This window comes from Agelaius tricolor, unplaced genomic scaffold (assembly GCF_023055355.1).
Source record: "Agelaius tricolor isolate 1412-34295 unplaced genomic scaffold, bAgeTri1.0.p SCAF_12, whole genome shotgun sequence".
NCBI classification, from domain to species: domain Eukaryota; kingdom Metazoa; phylum Chordata; class Aves; order Passeriformes; family Icteridae; genus Agelaius; species Agelaius tricolor.
In genome coordinates, this window is record NW_027269272.1 from 24924784 (window position 1) to 24947248 (window position 22465).

General features: G+C 47.7%; 1 protein-coding gene across 27 annotated transcripts; it reads right to left on the minus strand.

Moving 5' to 3' along the window:
* Positions 1 to 442: 442 nt before the first annotated feature.
* MFSD1 (major facilitator superfamily domain containing 1) lies at positions 443 to 20001 on the minus strand. Of its 27 annotated transcripts, none has more exons than XM_071438186.1 (18): positions 19796 to 19998; positions 19651 to 19703; positions 18887 to 18999; positions 18470 to 18512; positions 18062 to 18129; positions 17577 to 17685; positions 17001 to 17103; positions 16226 to 16324; positions 15626 to 15737; positions 15104 to 15160; positions 14439 to 14595; positions 13244 to 13341; positions 12348 to 12460; positions 11911 to 11958; positions 11695 to 11755; positions 10183 to 10297; positions 9690 to 9957; positions 511 to 625 (listed from the first exon to the last, which is right to left on the minus strand). In XM_071438186.1, exons 1-17 carry the CDS (start codon positions 19956 to 19958, stop codon positions 9898 to 9900), a joined length of 1572 nt encoding a protein of 523 aa, XP_071294287.1. In that variant the 5' UTR covers positions 19959 to 19998; the 3' UTR covers positions 511 to 625; positions 9690 to 9897. The 27 variants fall into 27 exon arrangements, with proteins under 27 accessions (XP_071294307.1, XP_071294287.1, XP_071294288.1 ...); XM_071438187.1 differs by having other exon boundaries at positions 9185 to 9957; XM_071438193.1 differs by lacking the exon at positions 11695 to 11755.
* Positions 20002 to 22465: the final 2464 nt, after the last annotated feature.

A 22465-nucleotide genomic window follows, 5' to 3' on the forward strand; every position in this document is an offset into this window, starting at 1 on the left:
TTTAGATATTTATATAATATATATAATGTAATACAATATACTATGTATAATAATATTTATATATTAATATATAGGATATAAGACTATATTATGTTGTATATATTATGTTATATGTAAATATATAATAGATCTATCTATTTCTATTATATATTTTTAGATATAAATATATAAATAATTTTAATTTTTTTCCCCTAGAATTGCTATGCAAGAACTCTCAAATTCTTCAGAATATTCCCATGAATTCCCTTGGATTCTCTTCCTGGCTGGTACCTGTGTGTCCTTCTTGTCCCTGGTGGATCAGAGCCTTTATTCTGTCATTCTCTCAGAATATTTTTCATTACTTTAAACCTTTCCCTGGCAGCACCCAGGCTATGAGCTGGAATTTAACAGAAAAATGACAGAACAGTTCTAAACCAGCCCCAAAATCAGCCTGCACACGATCCAGGAGCCTGAAATCCTAAAAGATTTTTTCCCCAGGAGTCACAGAAGCACCACAGCACACAGAGCCTGTGTGTTCCAACAAAGGAAATTTTATTTCAACCACAAAACTTTGGTTTGGTTTCTTTCTCACTGCCATGGGGATGGAACTCCAAACAGAGAAACTCTTGGTGGGCAGCACACGAGCCTGGAAACAAATAATAAATAATAATAATTGTATTAATGTCAGCATTTTAAATTTCATTACATTTATTAAAGTTATACATTTTATAATTATATCAATTATTAATTTTATTAGTGTTTGTAATATGATGAATATTAATAGAACTTGTGGACATTAATGAGGTATCTGCAAACAAAACCAGCACTTGAACCTCAGAGCTCAGCTGCTCCCTGGGTGAACATTTCCCTTCTGCTTTTCCTCCTTCTTTAAAATGTGAAAGGATCAAACCCTGCTGGGACAATTGTACATTAATGTCACTGCTATACTTCAGTCTGAAAAAACGTTTGGTGAAAATCTCCACGTTTTCATCAGTGATATTTTCCAAACTGGGGTTTGAAAGGAGCAGGAGGAGCTGATCAAAGCCTGTGACACAAACTGCTACATGAAAGTAAAAATACAATTAAAAACACAATTCAAAACTTTGTAAAACACAGTTCCAGCCTTGCCATTCTAAGTTAACCTGTTCAGTTCCCATTTAAAAAAAATTATAAGGACAAGAATCAGTTTAAATAAAAATCTGCTCTTGTGAAAAACCAGCTCACCCTACAAAGAAAATTCCACCTGTGTAAAACCCTCACTCCCCAAGAGACAAAAAATGTAAACTCTGTAAAAAGAGAAAAATGTGAGAAACACACATTGGTCATTGCCAGGCAATTAGCTGAGTTTCATTAATTCACTAATTCATTAAAGTCACACAGAGCACCTTCTAATAAAAGGTACTCCATATAAAAATCAACTCTGTAAATAAAAATTCACCTTTTCTACAAAGAAAGCCCCACATGTCTCTGTCTATTACTACACCCAACCAGGCTAATTAACTCATTAATTACTGAGATCATTCAGGAGAGCAGAGACCTGCAGGGTAAACCCAGCCCAGGATCCCATCCCAGACTGGTCTGGACTGGGAGGGACCTTGGGGCTCCTCCAGGGACACTTCCAGCCTGGCCTTGGGCACTGCTGGGACCAGGGGCAGCTCTGGGAATCCCATCCCAGCCGGGAACCCCTTCCCTAAATCCCACAGAACCCCACTCCAGGAATGCCTTCCCCAAATCCCATAGAACCCATGGAACTCCAGGAATGCCTTCCCCAAACCCCACAGAACCCCACTCCAGGAATGCCTTCCCCAAATCCCATAGAACTCCAGGAACCCTTTCCCCAAATCCCATAGAACCCATGGAACTCCAGGAATGCCTTCCCCAAACCCCATAGAACTCCAGGAACCCCTTCCCCAAACCCCATAAAACCCCATTCCAGGAATGCCTTCCCCAAACCCCATAAAACCCCATTCCAGGAATGCCTTCCCCAAACCCCATCCCACTGCTCACGGGTGCTGGGAATGTTCCCCTGGCTCTGCCCCATCCCTTGGGCTGAATTCCCCCTTCCTCCTCCTCCCAGATTGATTTTTGCAGCAGTTCATGAGCAGTAATTAATATCCAGGCAGGAGGAAGGAGAGCAGGGTTCCCACTGCTTGGAGATGTTTATTATTTATTCCTCTTTAAGCCTTGTTAGATTAATCCATTTTAAATTACCCCATGCTGCCAGGCACAATTATTGTAATTTATTGGGATCATCCTGGTGCTTTATTTCCCTCGGATGTGAGCTGGGGGCTGCTCCCCCAGCGCTCCCAGGAAGCTGCAGGAGCAGCATTTCCTTCTCCAGAGGGAACAACCCAGCCCAGCCTTCAGGCCACACTGATTCCTTTTTAATTTCCAGCAGAGAGGAATCATGGAATGGTTTGGGATCCCCTCCCCTGTGCAGGGACACCTTCCTCATCCAGCCTTGGGCACTCCCAGGGGTTGGCAGCCATAGCTGGGATTCTAAGGACAGAATTCCAGCTCCCTGAGCCTCTCCTGCCTCATTTCCCAGGTGGGAATGGCTCCTCCTCAGCCATTCCTCAGGTTTTCCAGGGAAAAAAAAAATCCTCCAGCTCTGCCCTGTGTCAAAGACTTCACCTCATTTCTTTAGGAAAACCCCACATTTTTGTTAAAAGCTGCAGCTGCCATTATTCCATGTAACTGCATGAGGGGCTGGGAGTCCATCAACAGCTACTGTAAATAGCAGCACCTTAAATAACACCACCTTAAATGATATCACTAAATAACAGCCCTTTAAATAACACCACCTTAAATAACAGCACTTTAAATAACAGCCTTTTAAATAACACCACTTTAAATAAAAGCACTTTAAATAACACCACTTCAAAAAATATCACCTTAAATAATACCACCTCAAATGATATCACTTTCAATAATATCCCCTTAAATAAAATCACTCCAAAAAAAATGTCACTCCAAAAAAAAAAAACACCTTAAATAATTTCATCTTAAATATCACTTCAAAAAGTTATCACCACCTTAAATGATATCACTTCCAATAATATCATCTTTAAATACCACTTTCAATAATGCTGCTCTGACCCCAGCACCCCAAATCCTCCCTGCACTGAAGGGTTTCATCAGAACTCCCAGGGGAAATGCAGCCACCAGGAAAAAAAGAGCAATTTTTAAATGGAGGAGGGAAAAGGGGCTCTTTGGATGAAAACAAATGATCCTGGACCAAAGGATGGCCTGGGGACAGGGACACAAGGGGAGCTTCTGCTGCCACAAGCCTGCACTGAGCTGAGTTCAGAGCTCAGCTCCTACCCCAATTATGAACCTCCCTCTGCAAGTCAGGACATGGAATTCAGTCTCCTCTAAGAGCAGCCCAAATCCCAGCCTTTCTCTGTGAGTTTTCAGCTCTGGAGCTTAGGAACAATCCAACAGAATCACCTCAGTGCTGCTCCATCAGATCTCTGTTATGTGAATTTTGTGCTTTTGAATTCCAGGCCGTGCCCTGCCAGCTGTGAGCAAATAACACCAGGATATTCCCTTTGCCTGCCATTTACAGAACTCTCCATATCACCAGGATATTCCCTTTTTCTGCCATTTACAGAACTCTCCATATCACCAGGATATTCTCTTTTTTCTGCCATTTACAGAACTCTCCATACCACCAGGACATTCCCTTTTCTGCCATTTACAGAACTCTCCATTCCCTCTCCTTTCATGAGCAGAGGGTGAAACTCTGGAGTCGCCAGGGGCAGTTTCCCAACAGGGAAAAAACAACCTTTAAATGTTATTTAAGCAGTCCCACAGGGCTCCATGAGCTCCTTCAAGCTCTGGTTGTGCTGCTGAGGTCCCTCCACGACCCCTGGCAATGGAGAAATTTCATTTCCATGGATAACCAGGCCAGCCAGCACAGCCCAGCACCCCAGGCACGTCCCACAACATCTGCAGTTGCTGCAGGAGAAACACCCAAAAACCAGGAGAAACCAGAACCCAGCAGGGCAGAAGCACAGGATGGATCCCTCACACTCCCCAAGCCCTCAGACTGCCCTGCACATCCAAATTTCTCCTTTTCCCTCTGGAATACCTGACCACAGCCCACACCCAATATTTCTGACACCTGGCAGATTAGGGCCTCATGTTTACAGTGAAATAACCAAAACCCAGGAGAAACCAAAATTCCAGCAGTGTAGAACCCAGGGGCAGAGCCCCTCCTGCCCCTCAAGCTCTCAGACTGGCCTTGGAAATCCAAATTTCTGCCTTCAGCTCCTGCTTTTTCTCCCTAGAATGTTTCACCACAACCCACATCCAAGATCTCTGGCACTGGACACCCCGAGGCCTCGCGTTTGCACTGAAATGACCAAAAACCAGAAAGAAACAAAACCCAGGAGTGTAGAACCACAGGATAAATCCCTCACGCTCCCCAAGCCCCCAGACTTCCCTGGAAATCCAAATTTCTGCTTTCAGCTCCTGCTTTTCCCCCTGGGCTGTTTGACCCGGGCAGACCCAGCCCTCCTGGCACTGTGGTTATTTTAAACACACTTTCAATAAACTCCCCAAGTTGATGCAGTTGGAGACCTGCAAATAAACGAGCTCATTAAACACCACTGGCACTTAGCAGCATCTCTGGTGGCCAATCCCAGCTCGGGCAGGGCTGTAATTTATAACTTTGATGCCCATTTAATCTGCTCATAACCATCAATCTCTGATTTTTATTGCCCCGTTCTGCAGCCTGAGCAGAAAAGCTGCTCCAATTAGGCCCCCCCAAAGCGACTCTCACAAATAAATTCTGACTTTAACATCCCACAGCACAACTGCCAGGGATCCATTCCTTATTTCAGAAATAGAGGAGCTGGGGAAGAGCTTTGTGATGGCAAAAGCAGCTCCCAAGGGCTGGGGAGCAGGACACCAGGAGGTTTTGGGGTGTGACATCCCATGAGTGACCCCTCAGAAGGTGGGGGATCCCATAGAGCTGCAGCTGGCCCCAGGTTCAGCCCCCAGCAGGGAAATGGGGTGGCTGGAATGATGCTTGGAGCAGGGGAGGCTGCCAGGAAAATGAACCAGAGGGAGCCCATGAACACCCAGTGGTGCCAGGCTGCCACTGATCCATCCCCAGTCTGAGGAGCTGCTGAAGGAGGAGCTGGAATTGTCATTTTCCCCTGGACACCAGCCTGGCTCAGAGCTGGAATCTGCACCCTCTGGAGCATCAGATCCCTTCTGCAAGGCTCTCCTGGGGAAGAGCATTTCCCACTGAGGGTGAAAATCCAGCTTTGGTCCCAGCCAGGAAAACAGAGGGAGGCACCTGGACAGCTGCCCCTGAGCTCCTGATTCCTGGGAATGCCCCTGAGCTCCTGATTCCTGGGAATGCCCCTGAGCTCCTGATTCATTCCTGCAGCTCCTCCAAGGGAGCTGCTCTGGGCAATCTCTGGTGTGTCCATAAAAAACCTCAGGCAGGGATCACAGCAGCAGCTCTGGAGCTGCTGCATCGAATCCAAGCTGGGTTTTCTACCTCAAAAGCACAGATTGATCCCCTAGAAAAGCCCCACTTTGGGAGTGTGAAACCTTCCTGGCAGTTCTGGGGCAGGGGATTTGCTCCTGAATCCCTTTGGTTCACTGGGAGGCCAACTGCTAACTCTGTTAGGCAATGTTGCAGTGATGGATTCCAAAAGGATGTGCAGGGCAATCAGGCTCTGCTCCTGAGGGCACTAATTGGGTTAAGCTCATCAACAAACCCTTGAGAGCAGCAGCCTGGGAAAGGGAGAGCAGGAAGTGCAGCAAAGGAGAAGGGAAAAAATTATTCCGTGCAAAGGGGAAAATGTGAGTCTGTGGATTGTGCCCTTCATCTGACACCCTTAAAGTGACCAATGGGAATAGAAATGGCACAAAAATGGATGGGTGGGGCGTTATGGAAGTGCCAGAGTCCTGGAATGGTTTGGAGGGACCTCAAAGCCCATCCAGTGCCATGGCAGGGACACCTCCCAGTGCCCCAGGTGCTCCAAGCCCAGCGTCCACCCTGGCCTTGGCACTGCCAGGGATCCAGGGGCAGCCCTGGGGAATCCCATCCCAGCCAGGATTCCTGCCCAGCATCCCTGCCAGCCCTGCCTCTGGCACTGGGGCTGCTCTGAGCCAGCCCAGAACAATTCCAGGGCAGGAGGAGCTCCCTGTGCCCCAAATATCCCAAACAATTCCAGGGCAGGAGGAGCTCCCTGTGCCCCAAATATCCCAAACAATTCCAGGGCAGGAGGAGCTCCCTGTGCCTCCAATATCCCAAACAATTCCACAATTCCAGGGCAGGAGGAGCTCCCTGTGCCTCCAATATCCCAAACAATTCCACAATTCCAGGGCAGGAGGAGCTCCCTGTGCCCCCAATATCCCAAACATTCCAGAACAATTCCAGGGACTGCCCCAGCAGCCACCTCTGCTCTCATTCCCCATTTGGAGCCATTACAAAAGGAAAGGGCTGGATTTGCTTCCCCTGAAGCAAAACAAAGCCCAGAATTCCAAATTCCAGCAGTACCAAAGAGAGATTTTCCCTGGGTTCAGCTCTGAAATAACACTGGCATTACAGCCAATCCATCATCTATCACTGAATCCATGTCAGAATCCACAGGCAGGGAAATCCATCCATGCAAACGAGGAGCTGCTGGATTTCCATGGAGCCTGGAGTGCCACCTCTCCCCTCCAGCTTTCCCTGTGTGTATCCCTCATTCCTGACACCTTCCCTGAGTTCTTTAATCTAAAACCCTGGGAAATTTGCTTTAGGGAGCTCTTCTAAGCAATGCATTTTCTCATAGATTGAGAAGTCAAGGTTTGCTTTGGATTTCATCTTTATGGGGGTCTGGAATGCAGGGTGGGCAACGAGGGACACCCAAAAACCTCCTCTGGCCCAACAAATCCAAGCTGATTTGTTCCTACTACTACACTGTAAAATAAACCCCAAAATCCATATACAAAAACATAAAATAATATTAGAAATCCATGTAATGCTTACCTGCAGACATTCTGGGAATAAAGTTGGGTTTTTAACGAAGTCCTGGAGTCTGGAGTTGAAGGAAATTTCCATAGGATTGAGGGGACACCTGAGATGTCCCTCTGGGTTTGCCCCAGCCCCAGATGAGCATTTCCCCCCAGCTGCCAGGAGGCTGCTCCTTCCCTGACCTTTGTTTGATATATGATCTCAAATATCCATGATTATCATATATTCCATCCCATTGCAGGTGCCAGCTCCACCAGAGCTCAATCCCTGCCATTCCCAGCTGTGCCCACACACACAGAGCTTTGTAAACTCGTTAACAACTCCATTAATTAAGGGCTAACGTTGATTGGGATCATTTGAGGAGCAGCCCCCTGTTCACAGAGCCACAGCTGCAAAATCCAAATCCCAGGAAGAGCAGCTTGGGCTGAGGGAACAGAGCAGGAATTTTTTCCCTTCTGTTCCCTGGAGGCCCCGGCTTTGGCTTGGAGAACAGAGAGGTTCAGCCCCAAATCCCAAAGAAATGAGGAAGTTTCCTTCCAAAGGTCAGGCCCAGCTGGATCAGACAAAACTCATCCACCAGAAGCTCCCCAAGCCCACCCAGGAACATGTGGAGAAGCCACAGAATCCCAGGAGCCCTGAGTTGGAAAAGCCCTCCCAGAGCATGGAGTGCAACCTGTGCCTGATCCCACGTCCAGGAGCTCCTGGGACACCTCCAGGGATGGGTGTCCAACCCTCCCTGCCAGGCCCTGAGCTCCCTTTCCATGGGGAAATTCCTGCTGGGGTCCAACCTGAACTTCCCCTGGTAAAACCCAGCAGAGAACACCAAGACTTCACCCAGCTTGGAGATAAATTCAGTCCAAGAGAAGGGAGGGGTCGAGGTGCTTTTCCCAAAGACTGGACTCTATCCCATGGAACCCCAGACTGGTTTGGGCTGGAAGGATCTTAAATCCACCCAGCCATGGGCAGGGACCCCTAAGCCCTGTCCCTGGACACTGCCAGGGATGGGCACCCGTGCCAGGACCGAGCCGTGCCAGGACCCAGCCGTGCCAATCAGGCACCAAGCAAAGCCCAGCACCGCAGCCCTGTTTTGAGGTTTTGGTCCCAATTTCCCCATTTCCCGACATCCCGAGGCAGCGCGGGGCGGTGCTGACCTCTAGTGAGGGATGCCTGGAAAAATGAGAATTCCCGGGGATAAATCTCCCGTCCCACCCGCCCGGCTCCAGCCCTGCCTCTCTTTCCAAAGGCTCCTCGGGCACTGGCACCGAGCAGATTCGGAGCAACTGGCACAATAAATCCCCGATTTCGAGATATTTTCAATGAATGTGTCCATCACTGCCCCGTGAGGGTCAAAGCCCTTTCCACTGCAGCTCAGGGGGGAATTTGTCCCGCAGGATCCTGAAGGGTGCAGAGAATTCAGCAGTGAAAGTAAAACAGGAACTGCAGGGTTGGAAATGCCGGCCTGGAGGGAACAGCAAAGGAGCTGCTCCTCCCACCAGAACTCAGTGTCAGAGCTCAAGAGAAGCAGAAGAGCAAAATTCAATTTAAATCCCTCCCTCCCAGCAGTGGAGGCAGCTTTGCCTTTGGATCCCCAAAGAGAAACCTCCCCCAAACTCTCCACCCTTCTCAGGGAACAAAATATCCCAAAACAGCCCCCAACGGCAACAACAGAACCCTGGACAAGCAGAAACCACAGGCGCCAGTGTCCAGTGGAAGGTTTTATTTAAAACACCCAGAATTCACAAGTCTGCAGGGAAACCACCCAGCCAAGCCTCAGTGCTGGCCCTGAGGAGGCAGCAAGGACCAGTGAAAACCAGCACAGCTCAGGGGCAGGGAGCTCCCAAGCTGCTGCTCTGCTTCCCCTCAGCGTCCTTCAGAATCCACAACTTTCACCCAAAAGGGACTTCAGGAAAATGAGAGTTTTCCAGGGACATCAAAGAAATCTCCACTGAAAAGTCTCTTTTAAAACCAACTTTAAGACTGTGAGCTCTGCTTAAATTAAAACTATTAAATTAAGACTATCCTAAATCAAATGCAGCATTTTTATCCTAACAGACTCCACTCTCTGCAGCCAAACACACAGCAAAGGCTCCTGAGCTTTTTGTGGCACACAGAATTCCCTGGAGCCATCCCAGGGACATTCCCCATTCCTGGGGCTCCACAAACCTCCTGCTCCTGCCCTGTTCAGCAAGATCTGCTCACTTCAGGGACAATTTATCCAATTACCTCGAGGAGTAATTAAACCAAAGCAAAGTGCACTCTGCAGGAGCTCTGGGAACTCCCTGCTCAGCAAGGAGAAACGAGAGAAATGAAATTCCCACTGGAATGATGGGAAAATGATGAGTTCCAGCATGGAATTCAAGGCCTTTCCCTCTGGAAGCAAAACCCAGCTCTTGCTTTAACTCTTTCTATAGTTTTTAGTCATTAATTCTTAAAAATAAATCAGTTTTCACATTATTCAGGCTTGGAGAGGTTATTGCTGTTCCTGCCCTGGGATGAATTCCATGGTGAACACCTTTTGTCCTTCTGGAATTGGAGATTGCTCTGCAACACTCCCTTGGGAGCTGCTCCCACCTTCTCCTCTCAGAAGAACAGAGCAGAGCAATGAAGGTGTCCATGAGGGGAGGCTGGGAATCCCCACCTCCATCCAGGCCCATCCCAGCCATTTCATGATGGACTTTTCCCCTTTCACAGCCAGAGCTCAAATCCTGGCCCTGGCTCAGCTACTCACGGAGCATTTGGGGCAGGAGGCCGGAGCAGCTGCTCAGAGGTTCCACAATTCCCCATCAGGATCTCGGCACTGCCCAGGGAGGAGGAGTTTGAGGCAATGTTTTAAATCTGGGATCTAGGCTGGCAGCAAAGCACGGAGCATCTGCTGGTGCTGGGCTCTGTGTCCCAGGAAATTCAGAGCATTCCTGCGTTTCCACAGGGCCAGGCTGCTATTTCAGCACACTTCTGTGGGCCAGGGTTGAGAAACAGGAGGAGTAATGAGCTGGGAGCTGCAAAAAAATAAAATTAAGACATTCCTCAGCTTCTGAGGCGGGCCAGCTTTTGATCCCTTTCCTTCATTCCATTTTTAATTATTGGGAGATTTCCTTCTGAGACCAAATCCCAGGAATTTCACTCAGAGGTGGAGTTGCTGGCTGTTAAAACCAGCTAAATTCTTTAAATAAACCCCTGATGATTCTGGTTTTGAAATGTCTGTGACCCCCTGTTAGTGATACCTGAGCTCCAAGCTTGGACAGGTATTTATTCCTTAAACTAAAGGCATCAGCTTTTGGCAGCAATTTTGCCAAATCATCTTCGTTCTGCCTTCTGAGCCTCTCCTGCTCTTCTGCTCTGCAAAAGAAAAGTGGCAAAAAGGTGTTTGCCCTGAGGGAAACCCTGCCAAGCAGGGAATGACTGGAATGTTATTTAATAGTTTAATATTGTTATTTTAGTAGCTAGGAAATGCTCTGGGGTATCAGGAGAATGAGCCTGAGATGTGCAGGGATCAATAATTCAGTGGAAAGAAAGAGAGAGGCTGATTTCTGCAGGTTCCTTTTATTTCATTCCAAGATTTCAGTAGAAAGAGAAACCTTTTGGTTTTTCCCAGATTTACAACGTGCTCAGGGAGTTCTGTAACAACTTTTCTATCTATTAAACAAACTTTCATCCTTAAAATAAACATTACAATACAAAGATAATCCAGAAGGCAATAAAAGACTGCTCAGCAGTCTCAGAGTTCAGAAATCTACAAAAAAAAAAGGTCCCTTTGAGCATCTGTGGCTCTTTTTGCATTGTGTGGAAAGGACACGAGCCCAAAGCTGTAAATACATTTAAAAAGTGGATTTTGCATTTAGACAGTGACAGAAGCAGCAGCAGTGAGCTGTGGGAGCTCTGGGTGAGAACACAAAAATGCTTTTGCTCAGGAAGCTCCACCTGTGAGCACAGGGGGCTGAGCTCAGCTTCACTCCAGGCGTGGGCAGCAGAGCCCAGGCAGGCCCTGAGCCCAGCAGGAAAAGGAATTTTGGCATTGCTAAAACACAGCAGAGGCTGAGGCAGTGCTGGAACCCCAGGGCTGAGAGGATCTTCCAGAGAGCTCCAGAGCAACCTCAGCCACCTGGCAGGGGCTTTGCTACTCAACTTTCCTTTCTGAAAGAAACAGGGGGACAACAATTACTGCAAAGCCTGGCCTGGGGCAGCCCAGACCCCACAGAAACCCTGGAACTGTTCCACAGGGGTGACAAACACTGAGATGGGACATCCCAAACCCCACAGAATCCCTGGAATCCCTGAATTGTTACACAGGGGTGACAAACACTGAGATGGGACATCCCAGATCCCACAGAATCCCTAAAATTCTTACACAAGGGTGACAAACACTGAGATGGGACATCCCAAACCCCACAGAATATCCCTGGAATCCCTGAATTGTTACACATGGGTGACACACACTGGATTTGGGACATCTCAAATGCCATCAGTGCTGGGATTTAGGCTCCAACCATCACATTTTCTATCACATTTCAGTTGTGAGGCCACTGAAATAAAGGCAGGCAAAGAGGAACAGTGCCAGGAAAGGACACCTGGATCATGCTGCCTCAAATATTGACTCACAGGAGGCAGGATATGAAACCCTGAAACAGACTGAAGGAAATAAATCCACCAGAAGTCAGACTGGAGAAATGATCTGCTTAATCCCTTCAGGACAAACCCTCCCCAGGGCCACTGACATTTGCTGGCTCTGTACTCACTCAGAAGCAGCTGCTTTTTGCAGTTTTGCCCTTTTCTTTGCAGACCAGTTGAGATCACCACCTGTAAGAGCAGCAATGAGCCCTGAGACCTTTAGAGCTGGGGTTTGGTGGCTTTGGGACCAGCACTGCCCCCAGGAGCTCTCAGAGCACTGAGAAAGCAGAAGAATGATTTCACAGAAGTAGAAACTGAGGTAAGGAGAAGCTGCAGAGACTCACCTGTGAGGTGATTGACAAAGTACAGCATGACCACAGCTAGCAGAGACACTGCAAAAGCAAAGGGGCAGCTTTAGTGACAATAAATGAACAGCTTTAACCCACAGCCAAGATCTTCATGGTAGCTCTAACTCAGAGGAGTTTTCTGCTTTTGTAGATCTCCCTGTGCTCACAGCACGTGGTAATTCAGAAAGGATTTTAATTTTACACTTATAATTTACAGTTTAAAAGCATCATTTCTCTACTTTCACTCAAGTTTTTAAACACTGAAACTCTCCATGCTTCAAGGAAACCCCAAGCACTTCACTGGCTGTGAGCTCACCCCAGCACTGCCCCAGCTGACCCCTCTAGAAGAGCAATGGTTTCTGGTTTTCAGCAAAGATGAAGCCAAAGAGCCCCAGGAAGGTCCCTGAGCCACTCCCAGCGTGTTCCACACTCACAGCACACACAGGCACTGAAGAAGACCTCCAGGAACAGGTATCCCCTGGTGTCCAGGATCATGCCAGCTGCTATGGCAATCACTGCCAGGCCCAGGTTCTGGATGGACTGCATGCTGGGACAGAGCAGGAACAGCAGGGATTTCTTTTCTCAGGAACATGGATTTTCATTTCCTCAGGAAAAGCTCCTCAGTGGCACTGAGCCCATGGGAGCTGCACAGAGCCCATTTGCTGGGACATGGGGAAGCCAGGGCTGGGTTTTGCAGAAGCTCCTGTGCCTCCCCCAGCCTCAGGCTCAGTCCCAAACCCCACCCCAGAGCAGGCAGGAACTCCTGCTCCCAGCCTGGAGGAGCTGGAACCAGGACTGGGCTGGATCTGCTCAGATCCAGTGGTTGCAGAGTGCCAGGGATCAGGGCATGGCTTGGGATGAAGGACCCTAAAGTGGGACCACTCCCACTGCCCCAGGTCAGCTTGGCCTGGGGCACTGCCAGGGATCCAGGGAATTCCATCCCAGCCCCTCCTCAGCCTCCCAGGGAGGAATTCCTTCCCAATGTCCCATCTCAGTCTCTCCTCCTTGAATTTAAACCATTCCCCCTTGTCCTGTCCCTCCATCCCTTGTCCAAGGTCCTTCCCCAGCTCTCCTGCAGGCTCCCTTCACTGGAATCTCCAATTCCCAATCTCCCACCCATCCCTGTGTCCCTCCATCCCTTGTCCAAGGTCACTCCCCAGCTCTCCTGCAGGCTCCCTTCACTGGAATCCCCAATTCCCAATCTCCCACCCATCCCTGTGTCCCTCCATGCCTTGTCCCCAGCCCCTCCCCAGGTGACCCCACAGCCTCTCCTCCTCTCCAGGGTGGGGAACCCCAGCCCTGCATGCCCAGGGAGCCATGGAATACTCACAAGCCATAGGCAGTTCCCAGCTGGTGCTCGGGGACAACAAAGGCCACCATGGGCCACAGGGCACAGGCCAGCAGGGAATAGGCCAGGCCCAGCAGGCACTGGGGACACAGGGACACGGGGACAGGTCACAGCAGGGCCACCTCTGAGCTGCAGCCACAACAAACCCACACATTCCCCTCCCTTCCTCCCAAAATGAGCTCAAGAAATGCTCTGTGCAATGCAACTGTAAATAAATATCCACACCTGGAACGTCTTCTTCCCTAAAATTAACTCTGTTAATTTAAATTAAAGGGCCTGAATGAGCACCCAGAGCTGCACCCCACTGGGAAAATGCTTGAAAAGCAAAGTTTTTAATCCCTGCCCCACTGATGAGCACCATAATCCTCAGCTCCAAACAAACAGTTCAGGAAATCTGCACTCAATAATGCAGATTTTTACTGAGGTTCCATCCAGCACATCACAGGCACTTTGAGTAACAGTAATAAAGTTCAGAAATAAACTAAAAGAAAACATTTTAAGAGAAAAGTGTGCACCTGGCACAGGAATTTAGTAATGCAGTGAGGAACCTTTTGCACCTCACAACACACAGAATAATTCAGTGCCAACCCCATTGCTTATTTTATATTTATGAAAAAAATATTTGATATTTTATTTCTATTTAGGTCTAAATCCCAGAAATAAATATTTGATATTTTATTTCTATTTAGGTCTAAATCCCAGAAATAAATATTTGATATTTTATTTCTATTTAGGGCTAAATCCCAGAAATAAATATTTATGTTATTTAGTTATATAATAAATTTTTAAAATTTTTATAATAATTTATTAATTCATATTATTTAAATAATATATTATAATACATATTATAATATATTATATAATTATATATAATTATATATTATATATAATTATATAATAATATTATAAATATATTTATTTAAGTTATTAATTTATATAATATATTTATTTATATAATAAATATTCTGCTATTTTACATCTATTTAGGTTTAAATCCCAGAAATAAATATTTGATATTTTAATTCTACTTAGGTCTAAATCCCAGAAAGAAATATTTGCTATTTTATATCTGTTTAGGTCTAAATCCCAAACCCAAGTATTTGCTATTTTATTTCTATTTAGGTCTAAATCCCAGAATCAATATTGGGTATTTTATTTCCCTTTAGGACTGAGTTACCATGGCTATCCAGGGGTTCCAGAAGGTGAAGGCCAGCATGATGTGTGAGGCCAGAGTGGTGACCACAGCACACAGCACCCAGATGATGTTCTTGCCAACCTTGTCCACCAGCAGGCCAAACACGGGGGACATGGGGGCTGAGATGATGTACACGATGCTGCAGGACAGGGAAATGCAGGATTTAACACCCCCAGAGTCCCTTGTTAATTCCAAGGCCAGAAGAAACAAAACATCCCCCCAAAAACTCCCAGGAATTTCGAATTCCCAAAGGGTTTGAGGACAGGAAGTGCTCAGCATCCAGCAGTGACAGACTCAGAGCCCAGCCAGGGTTTGCTGTGGGGTTTCACTGCTTTGGGCTTTGGCCTCGTCACAAATTCATCCTCAGACTACCCACACTGAGTTCCTTTAGTGCTGTCATTAAACTGCTTTTATCACTCAGAAAAGAATCACTAAATACTAAAAATGAAACCCTCCAGAGCTTTTTCTTTCCAGTGTGAACATCTGTTTTTAATAAAAAACACATCCACATTTCCCAGTTATTCCTTGGGTTGTGTGAAATTATTTCTTCACTTAAATGCAGCCCAACTCTCTTCCCACCTGCCCAGAGCCCAAAAAATACACCCTAAACCCTGGCAATGTTCCCTATTAAATCAACCACAATGTACCTGTTGATTGCACTGGCTTCTTGAGGGGAAAATCTGAATTTTTCAATAAAGAAAACCCTGAGGGAAGGAAAAAAAATATTTAGGAAAAAGCAGACTTGAAGGACATGAAATCAAAGTTAAGTTAGATAAAGACATGAGGATCTCATTTACAAAAAAAAATTAAATAGACCTTTGACATAAATAGCCCCGATTCTCATCTATAATTAATTTAGGAGCTTGCTATCAGACTCCACAGATTTTAATTTAAGGATCATTCAAATTACACTTTGGGGAACACATAAAAAGTCCATAACCAACATTTAACCCAAATAATGAGGTACTGGGCTGTAAATATGGAAGGAATCCTAGAGGATCCCAAAGTCCACCCCATGCTTTAAACCTGCATCCAGTTTTAATCAGGAAATCAAACATTCCTCATGCCCCTGAGTTCATAATTCCCAAAGAATGTGAAGTTTTTCAGCATTTGGGTTACAAGCTTGGTGAAATTCCAAGGGAATGGCTGGAAAAGTGAGTGGCACTTACTTCCCCAGGCCAATGAAAGGGAAAACTGCAGCGTAGTAACAGACACAGATGACAAAGATGAGCCACAAGGACAGGGAGAAATCCTTCACATCTGTCAGCTTGATCACCTCTCCTGCAATGGGGGCAGACACAGCATGGCAGCAGGCAGGATGAACAAAGCTGGGACTCATCCAGTGATCCCAAAGCCCTCCCACACCACAGCCCTGGCTGCAGATTAAAGGTCCCTTTCATCCAAACCACTCTGGGATTCTACTGGATCTCAAGTTTAGTTTATTTTTAATTAGCCTGAGCTGTCCCACGTGGAAAACTCAACCCAACAGACACTGGCAGGGAGGAGCTCCATGGTTCTGCACCCCTGCTAAAGGAAATCAGCTCCAAGGAAAAACAGAACCAGTGGCACAAACTGCTGCAAACTTTTGTTTTTATAAATAAAGCAGGTGGCAGAGCATCTGCCTGCTGAGCTGGTGTTTAAAACTAAAACTCCATGTAAAAATGAGTTAAATTAGGATTAGAAGTGTGCCAGAGTTGAGCAGCAGGCACTGAATGAGCTGGAATGCAAAGCTGGTGCAGGGTGGCTGCAGGGTCAGCCCCAGCACTCACCTGTTTTCCCCTGCTCTTTACACAGCAGCTTCTCTGCCCTCCTGTCCAGGTAAGCCAGGATTAGAGCACAGCTCAGTGAGAACAGACAGGTGACCCCACCTGGGGAAGGCAACACCCCATGGTCAGTGTAAAAACCTCAAGCAGTGATTTGGGGTTTTCCAGCCCAATTACACCAGGTTTTGTTGGACATGTCAGGTACACCAAGCTTAGCACCAGCTCCAAGGCTCAAGAGCTGCACAGCTCAGAGGTTCAGGTGTAAAACTGAACCCTGACATGTGGCACACACCTGCCTTGGAGCACAGACATGGACATGGATTTATTTGATTTCAGTCATCACCACCACTCCCCCTCAGCTCCTCATCTGCCTCTGGCAGGAACAGAAACAAACCTGGCCCCGTTCCCAACACCAAATCTCCACACCCATGGCTCTGGAGCCCCAAAATTGTTCAAATTCCCCTTTTACAATCAGATAACCACAGGCAAGCTTTGACACTCCTCAGAAAATTTTTCAAGCCTGTCCTTTGCTCAGAGGATGTGAAATATTTCATCTCCACAAGACACAAACTTGAATTTGGCAACTCCAAAAATGCCACAGCATTTCAGAAGCTGCAGTAACCTGAGAGAAAATGAGAATATGATACAAAAGGTGCTGGAATTGCTCATTCTAAGCTCAGAGTTGTGCTGCTTTTAAGGGGTGAATAAATGCTTTTAAGTGATTAATGAATGCTTTACAGAGATTAATAAATCAGTGACACCAACCCAGAACATCACTGACCTATGAGCAGAGCCAGGCCGAGGGTGCTGGGACCAGCAGAGCCCAGGAGATCCTGCACTCTGGAGTAGATCCATCCCATAATATTCATGTTCACCGTGCTCCCCTAGGCACAAGAGAGCCATGTGAAGAACCCAGCACCTCCCAGCTCCAGGGGTTCACCAGGAGTGTTTATTAAAATGCCACCCAGGGGACAGCAGGGAAAAGGATCCAAGGGGTTCCCAGCTGGGCTGGTAACAAATCAATCCTTGCACCCAGGATACAACAGCACAAATTGAAATTTGTACAAGGCTGGAGGAGTTCCCACTGATGAGAAGGGCACAAACCCACATGCACGAGCTCACAAACTGAGCTGGATTTAACAGATTTGATGAAACAGGATTCCCAGCTGACAGGACCAGGAAAAAGCCCCTTTTCCCTCCCTTTGCCCCCAGAGAAGGATCCATGGCTGCCACCACTGGTGAAGATCCCCCAGCCCCAGCAGGAAACACCTGCAGTGGTTGAGCCCCCCAAAAGGAGCCCCAAAAGAAGGAGCACAGCCCTTGTGTCCATGCCCAGCTGTGCTTGGTGCCCACTCACAATCCTGGCCATGCTGAGCTGCAATCCAAACACCAGGTTGAGCTCCTTGCCCTTGAACCAGCTGACTGCATAGGTGTTCTGGGCCACGGCCAGGGACTCGCCCCCAATCCTGCAAAACCAAACACAGCACTGCAGAAAGGGCCTGGCCAGGGCAGAACTCCAGAGAAACCTGCCTGTGCACAGGTGATTAGTGCCTGTCTATGGACACAGGGCAACAGAAAGCAAAATGGAAATGCAGTGATCGAAGAACAATCCCAGAGGTTTTGATTCAGCAACACCTGCAAAGTCCTGGTTTTGGTTTTCTGACTAAGTTACACAAGGGAAAGAACTGGAGATCCTGCATTCCTCAGCTCCAGAGGGCTCAGAATGCTCCAGTTTTGGCTCCATGTGGCAGCACTTTCCTAGGAGAGCTTTCTAGGCTTGGTTTTTGTTGTTTTCTAGATGGCCTTACCTCAAAGAGCACAAATCTGCCCTTCCAGACTCACCCAAATATGAACCTGCCCACTTCCATCAGCCAGAAGGTATTGAACAGTGCTCCCAGAGCAAAAACCACCTGCACAGCAGCAAAGGAACATGGTAATTGTGCATTTCAGGCATGGAACAGAGCAGAACTGGCTGAAACAGGAACAAAAAGTATTTTCCCTTCCCACATCCATTTCCTGCTCTTTTTGGTTTTTGCTCCCTCTGCTGTTCATCATCTCCAGCCTGGCCCACCTGGGACTGTGTCATCCCCAACCAATTTCACATCAAACACACAAAAATGTGGATCCTTCCCACCATTTCAGCCACATTCCAAGGTTCCCCTTCCCAACAAAGCCCAGGGTTCTCCCATTCCAGTTCTCTAAAGTGAAACACAAACTGCAGGCCCAGCCCATCCTCTCCTTTGCACTCACCTGCCCAGCACACACAAAGATGCTGAATATTACAGTGCCCAACCTGCAAAGAGAATAAAATCACTTCATGCACAACTAGAATCCTTTTATTTTTTCCTTACAAAACTCTATTTTAGACCTGCAGCAGGGAAACGAGGGGAGGTGGATGGGCAGTTAAAAGGTCTGTGTCATAAATTGTGCAGCTCAATGATTCCCATAGAGAACAGGTGGTACAAGGGGCTGTTCTTGAAACAAATTTATTTAAGTTGAAAAGTAAGGGAAGCTCATCTATATTGTTAAAAAATCTTAAATTGAGTGGGAAAAATATTGAAGAGGTTTATTATAACCTTGAAAAGCTTTATATTATAAAGGCTAAACCTCCCCTGCAGTTTTAGCTCAGGGTTCCCTGCACATGAGAGCCACAAAGGCTGCACTCACCGGATCCCAAACACTCTGTCTATCAGGAAGCCTCCAAAGAAGCACAGCACCACGTTGGGCCACGAGTACCAGGCATAGAGTGCCATGAACTGGGCTGTGTTCACCTTCATGTCCTGCACAGCACAGGGGCAGTGGGAAAAACATTCCAGAGTGAGCATTCAGGAGGAGCCAAGCAGAAACAGCAGTTTCTGTAATCCACAGAATTCCTAGATGGGCTGGGTGGAAAGGATTTACTTTGTTCCAAGCCCTTCCACTATCAGGGGGTGCTCCAAATGGCCTTGGGCACTGCCAGGGACCCGGGACAGCCACAGCTGCTCTGGGCAGTGCCAGGGACCCAGGGGCAGCCACAGCTGCTCTGGGCACTGCCAGGGATCCAGGGGCAGCCACAGCTGCTCTGGGCACTGCCAGGGATCCAGGGGCAGCCACAGCTGCTCTGGGCACTGCCAGGGACCCGGGACAGCCACAGCTGCTCTGGGCACTGCCAGGGACCCGGGACAGCCACAGCTGCTCTGGGCACTGCCAGGGACCCGGGACAGCCACAGCTGCTCTGGGCACTGCCAGGGATCCAGGAGCAGCCACAGCTACTCTGGGCACCCCGTGCCAGAGCCTGCCCGTCCTCCCAGGGAACAATTTCTCCCGCAATCCCACATTCCAGCTCCCATCTCCCCTCTGCCCCTGGAAGCCCTTCCCCGCTGCCGTGTTAGCCGATGCCCACACAAAAGCTCACTCTCGGTGTTTTTCAAAGCGCCCTGAGAGCGACTCACCCGCTGAACCTGCGTCTGCAGAGCGGCCGGGTTGTCGTAGCAGAAGTAGCTGCCTGCGGGGAGAAGGAGACGCCTCAGGGCTGTGTCCCGGCCCCCACACCCCAACCCCCCCCCGTCACACGCAGCCCCCCGGCCCGCCCCGCACCGAATCCCAGGAAGCACATGAGGGCCAGGACGAGCAGGCGGTGCGGGAGGCGGCGGGGATCGCAGGCGGCGGGCAGGGCTCGGGGAGGGCCGGGGGAGCCATGGGAGCCATGGGAGCCATCGCCGCCCTCAGCGCCCAGCAGCGCCCGCTGCTCCTCCGCCATCGCGCCCGCCTCACGTGAGCGCCCGCCACGTGACCCGCCCGCCACGTGACCCCCCGCCCCTCACGTGACCCCCGCCCCACACGTGACCCGTTGCCATGGCAGCGCCGGGCCGAGGCCTGCGAGGGAGGCCCGGGGAAAAGGGAACGTGAAACGTGAAATAAATCTAAAAAATGGAAGTGGAAACTGTGAAAAACGAGGGTCCGTTTTTTACATTTGGTAAACTTTCTAAATTTTGCCTCGTTAAAATTTAAAAAGTTTACTGAAAAGAAAGTAGGAGACGGAAGTAAAGCCAAGAGCACACCTGCTATTCTGCAAACACCCTTTATTTACCATTTCTATTGCATCAGCCTGCTACATAGCCACAGACCCCCATGTCACCGTGATATTTTATGAAAAATCCCTTCACCAGGATTTTTTCTCCTGGGAAGCTTCAGCTTCTCCATGTTTTGCTCCTCTGGAATGTGATTTGGAGAATTGTTTATCCAGCATGTGAATTGTTTTTAATTAATGCCCAATCCCAGCCAGCTGCCCTGGAGCCCCTCCAAACACCAGGAGGCTTCTCCTCTCCAAAGTCATTTTTCTTGAGCTGTTTGCTCCAAAAGGTTCTTGCCATATTAGACAAAACCTTGAAAAAGCCACTTTGTTACTGTAAAAAGCTCCAGTCTGCCATCAAATTTCACCTTCTTGCACCAAAAATGACCTGAATCCCATGTACAGTATATAATACATTGCTCTCTGATTAAAAGATGCTCTTTTTGAACAAAATATACTCTTAGTGAGGCACAACCACTTATGATTGAAGCCAAAGGATTTATTTACCTTTCCAAGGTAGTTATAATTTATTTACCTTTTCAAGGTGTAGAAAGCAAAGGGCTGAGTTTTACCTGAGATGCTGAACAACACATTCACCTCCCAGCCACTCTGTCATGAATTTGATAAGGAACCATGGAAGAAAGTCAAAACAACTTCCCAAAACATGCAGGTCTCATGTTGTGAATGAGCTGCAGACTCCTCTGGGACATAAATCACTTCATTTCACTTGATACATGTCTGTTCAGAGACCTGCCAAAAGAGAAATGTGCTATTAAATGAATCATGTTCAACTGCTCTAAACTTCTTTAGATTCCTTGAAATCTGAGCATCTCAGTTTACCACAGTGGCTGTGAAAAACATGGTCTGAAATTACATGGCTTCCTTGGAAAAGCAGTTGTGCAACAAATTGGAGAGTTTCAGTGACAAACTCGAGGATTTCAGTGACAAATTCAAGTGTTTTTGTAAAAAATGAGAGTGTTTCAGTGACAAATTCAAGGGTTTTTGTAAAAACTCGAGGGTTCCAGTGACAAACTCAAGGATTTCTGTGACAAACTCAAAGACTCCAGTGACAAACTCAAGGATTTCTGTGACAAACGCAAAGGTTTTTGTAAAAACTCGAGGATTTCAGTGACAAATTCAAGGGGTTTTGTAAAAACTCGAGAGTTCCAGTGACAAACTCGAGGATTTCTGTGACGAACTCCAGGGTTCTTGTAAAAACTTGAGTGTTGCAGTGACAAACTCCAAAGTTTCACTGCCACTTAAGGGAGCTCAAAGATAATTGTCCTTGCAGAGCCACCTGGAGTTTCCTGATTCCAGGGGGACAATTTCTATCCACAGGTCAAAGAGGTAACTTTGGGGAGCAAAGCCAAATCGAGTCTGGGGTTGTGTTTATCTTGTTCTGTGTAACATCAGGCTCTTCATCAGAGAGTGAGAAATTACAGCCATGCACCCAGAATATTTAACAGGAGCAAAAGAAAGTTTTCCATTTGCTAATTCCCAGTGTTTGTCTTTCCCCCAGCCACCTCCACCTTCCCCTTGGCTGTCTGTGATGTTCCTGTGAGCTCAGCCCTGACTGCCACCTGCATTGCAATGAGTGTTTACATCCCAAATAAATACAGTGGCCTGCTCTTAAACTCAGGCTTCAGAATGTTGGCTACAGATGCAGTTGCTGCCTCCCCATAAATCAGAGCACTTGAATTGCCAAATGCTGTGGGTAACAGCAGCAAATGGAGGAAATGCTGTGGACAGGACTTTATGGGGGCCATAAAACACTCGTGGCCTCCCCTCCTTGCACAGATCAGGTGCAGGGAGCACTCAGGACAGCAAACACTCCCAGGAAACGAGGAAGAATTTCAGGGTTCAGCTGCTCAGAGTCATTGCTGCCTTTGGGAGAGGCTTCAAAACTGCAGTGAAGCAGGAGCTGTGTTCCACATGATTAAATTGGCTCCACCATCATTGCCCCATTATCCATTTTCTAAAGGAAAACTCTCATGCTTTCCCCCCAGGGTGAGGGATCTGTCATACACAGGCATGCAAACAGTTTTTAGTCCCTCCATGTGCTGAGGAATGGGTTATTTCAAACCTCTGTGTCTCACTCAAACATTCCTGGGTGTTTGTGCACCATCCCAGGTCTGACTTGTTCAAAGTGCTGGGAAGAGGCTGAGGGAGCTTTTCTGCCCCACAAATCTCTCTGA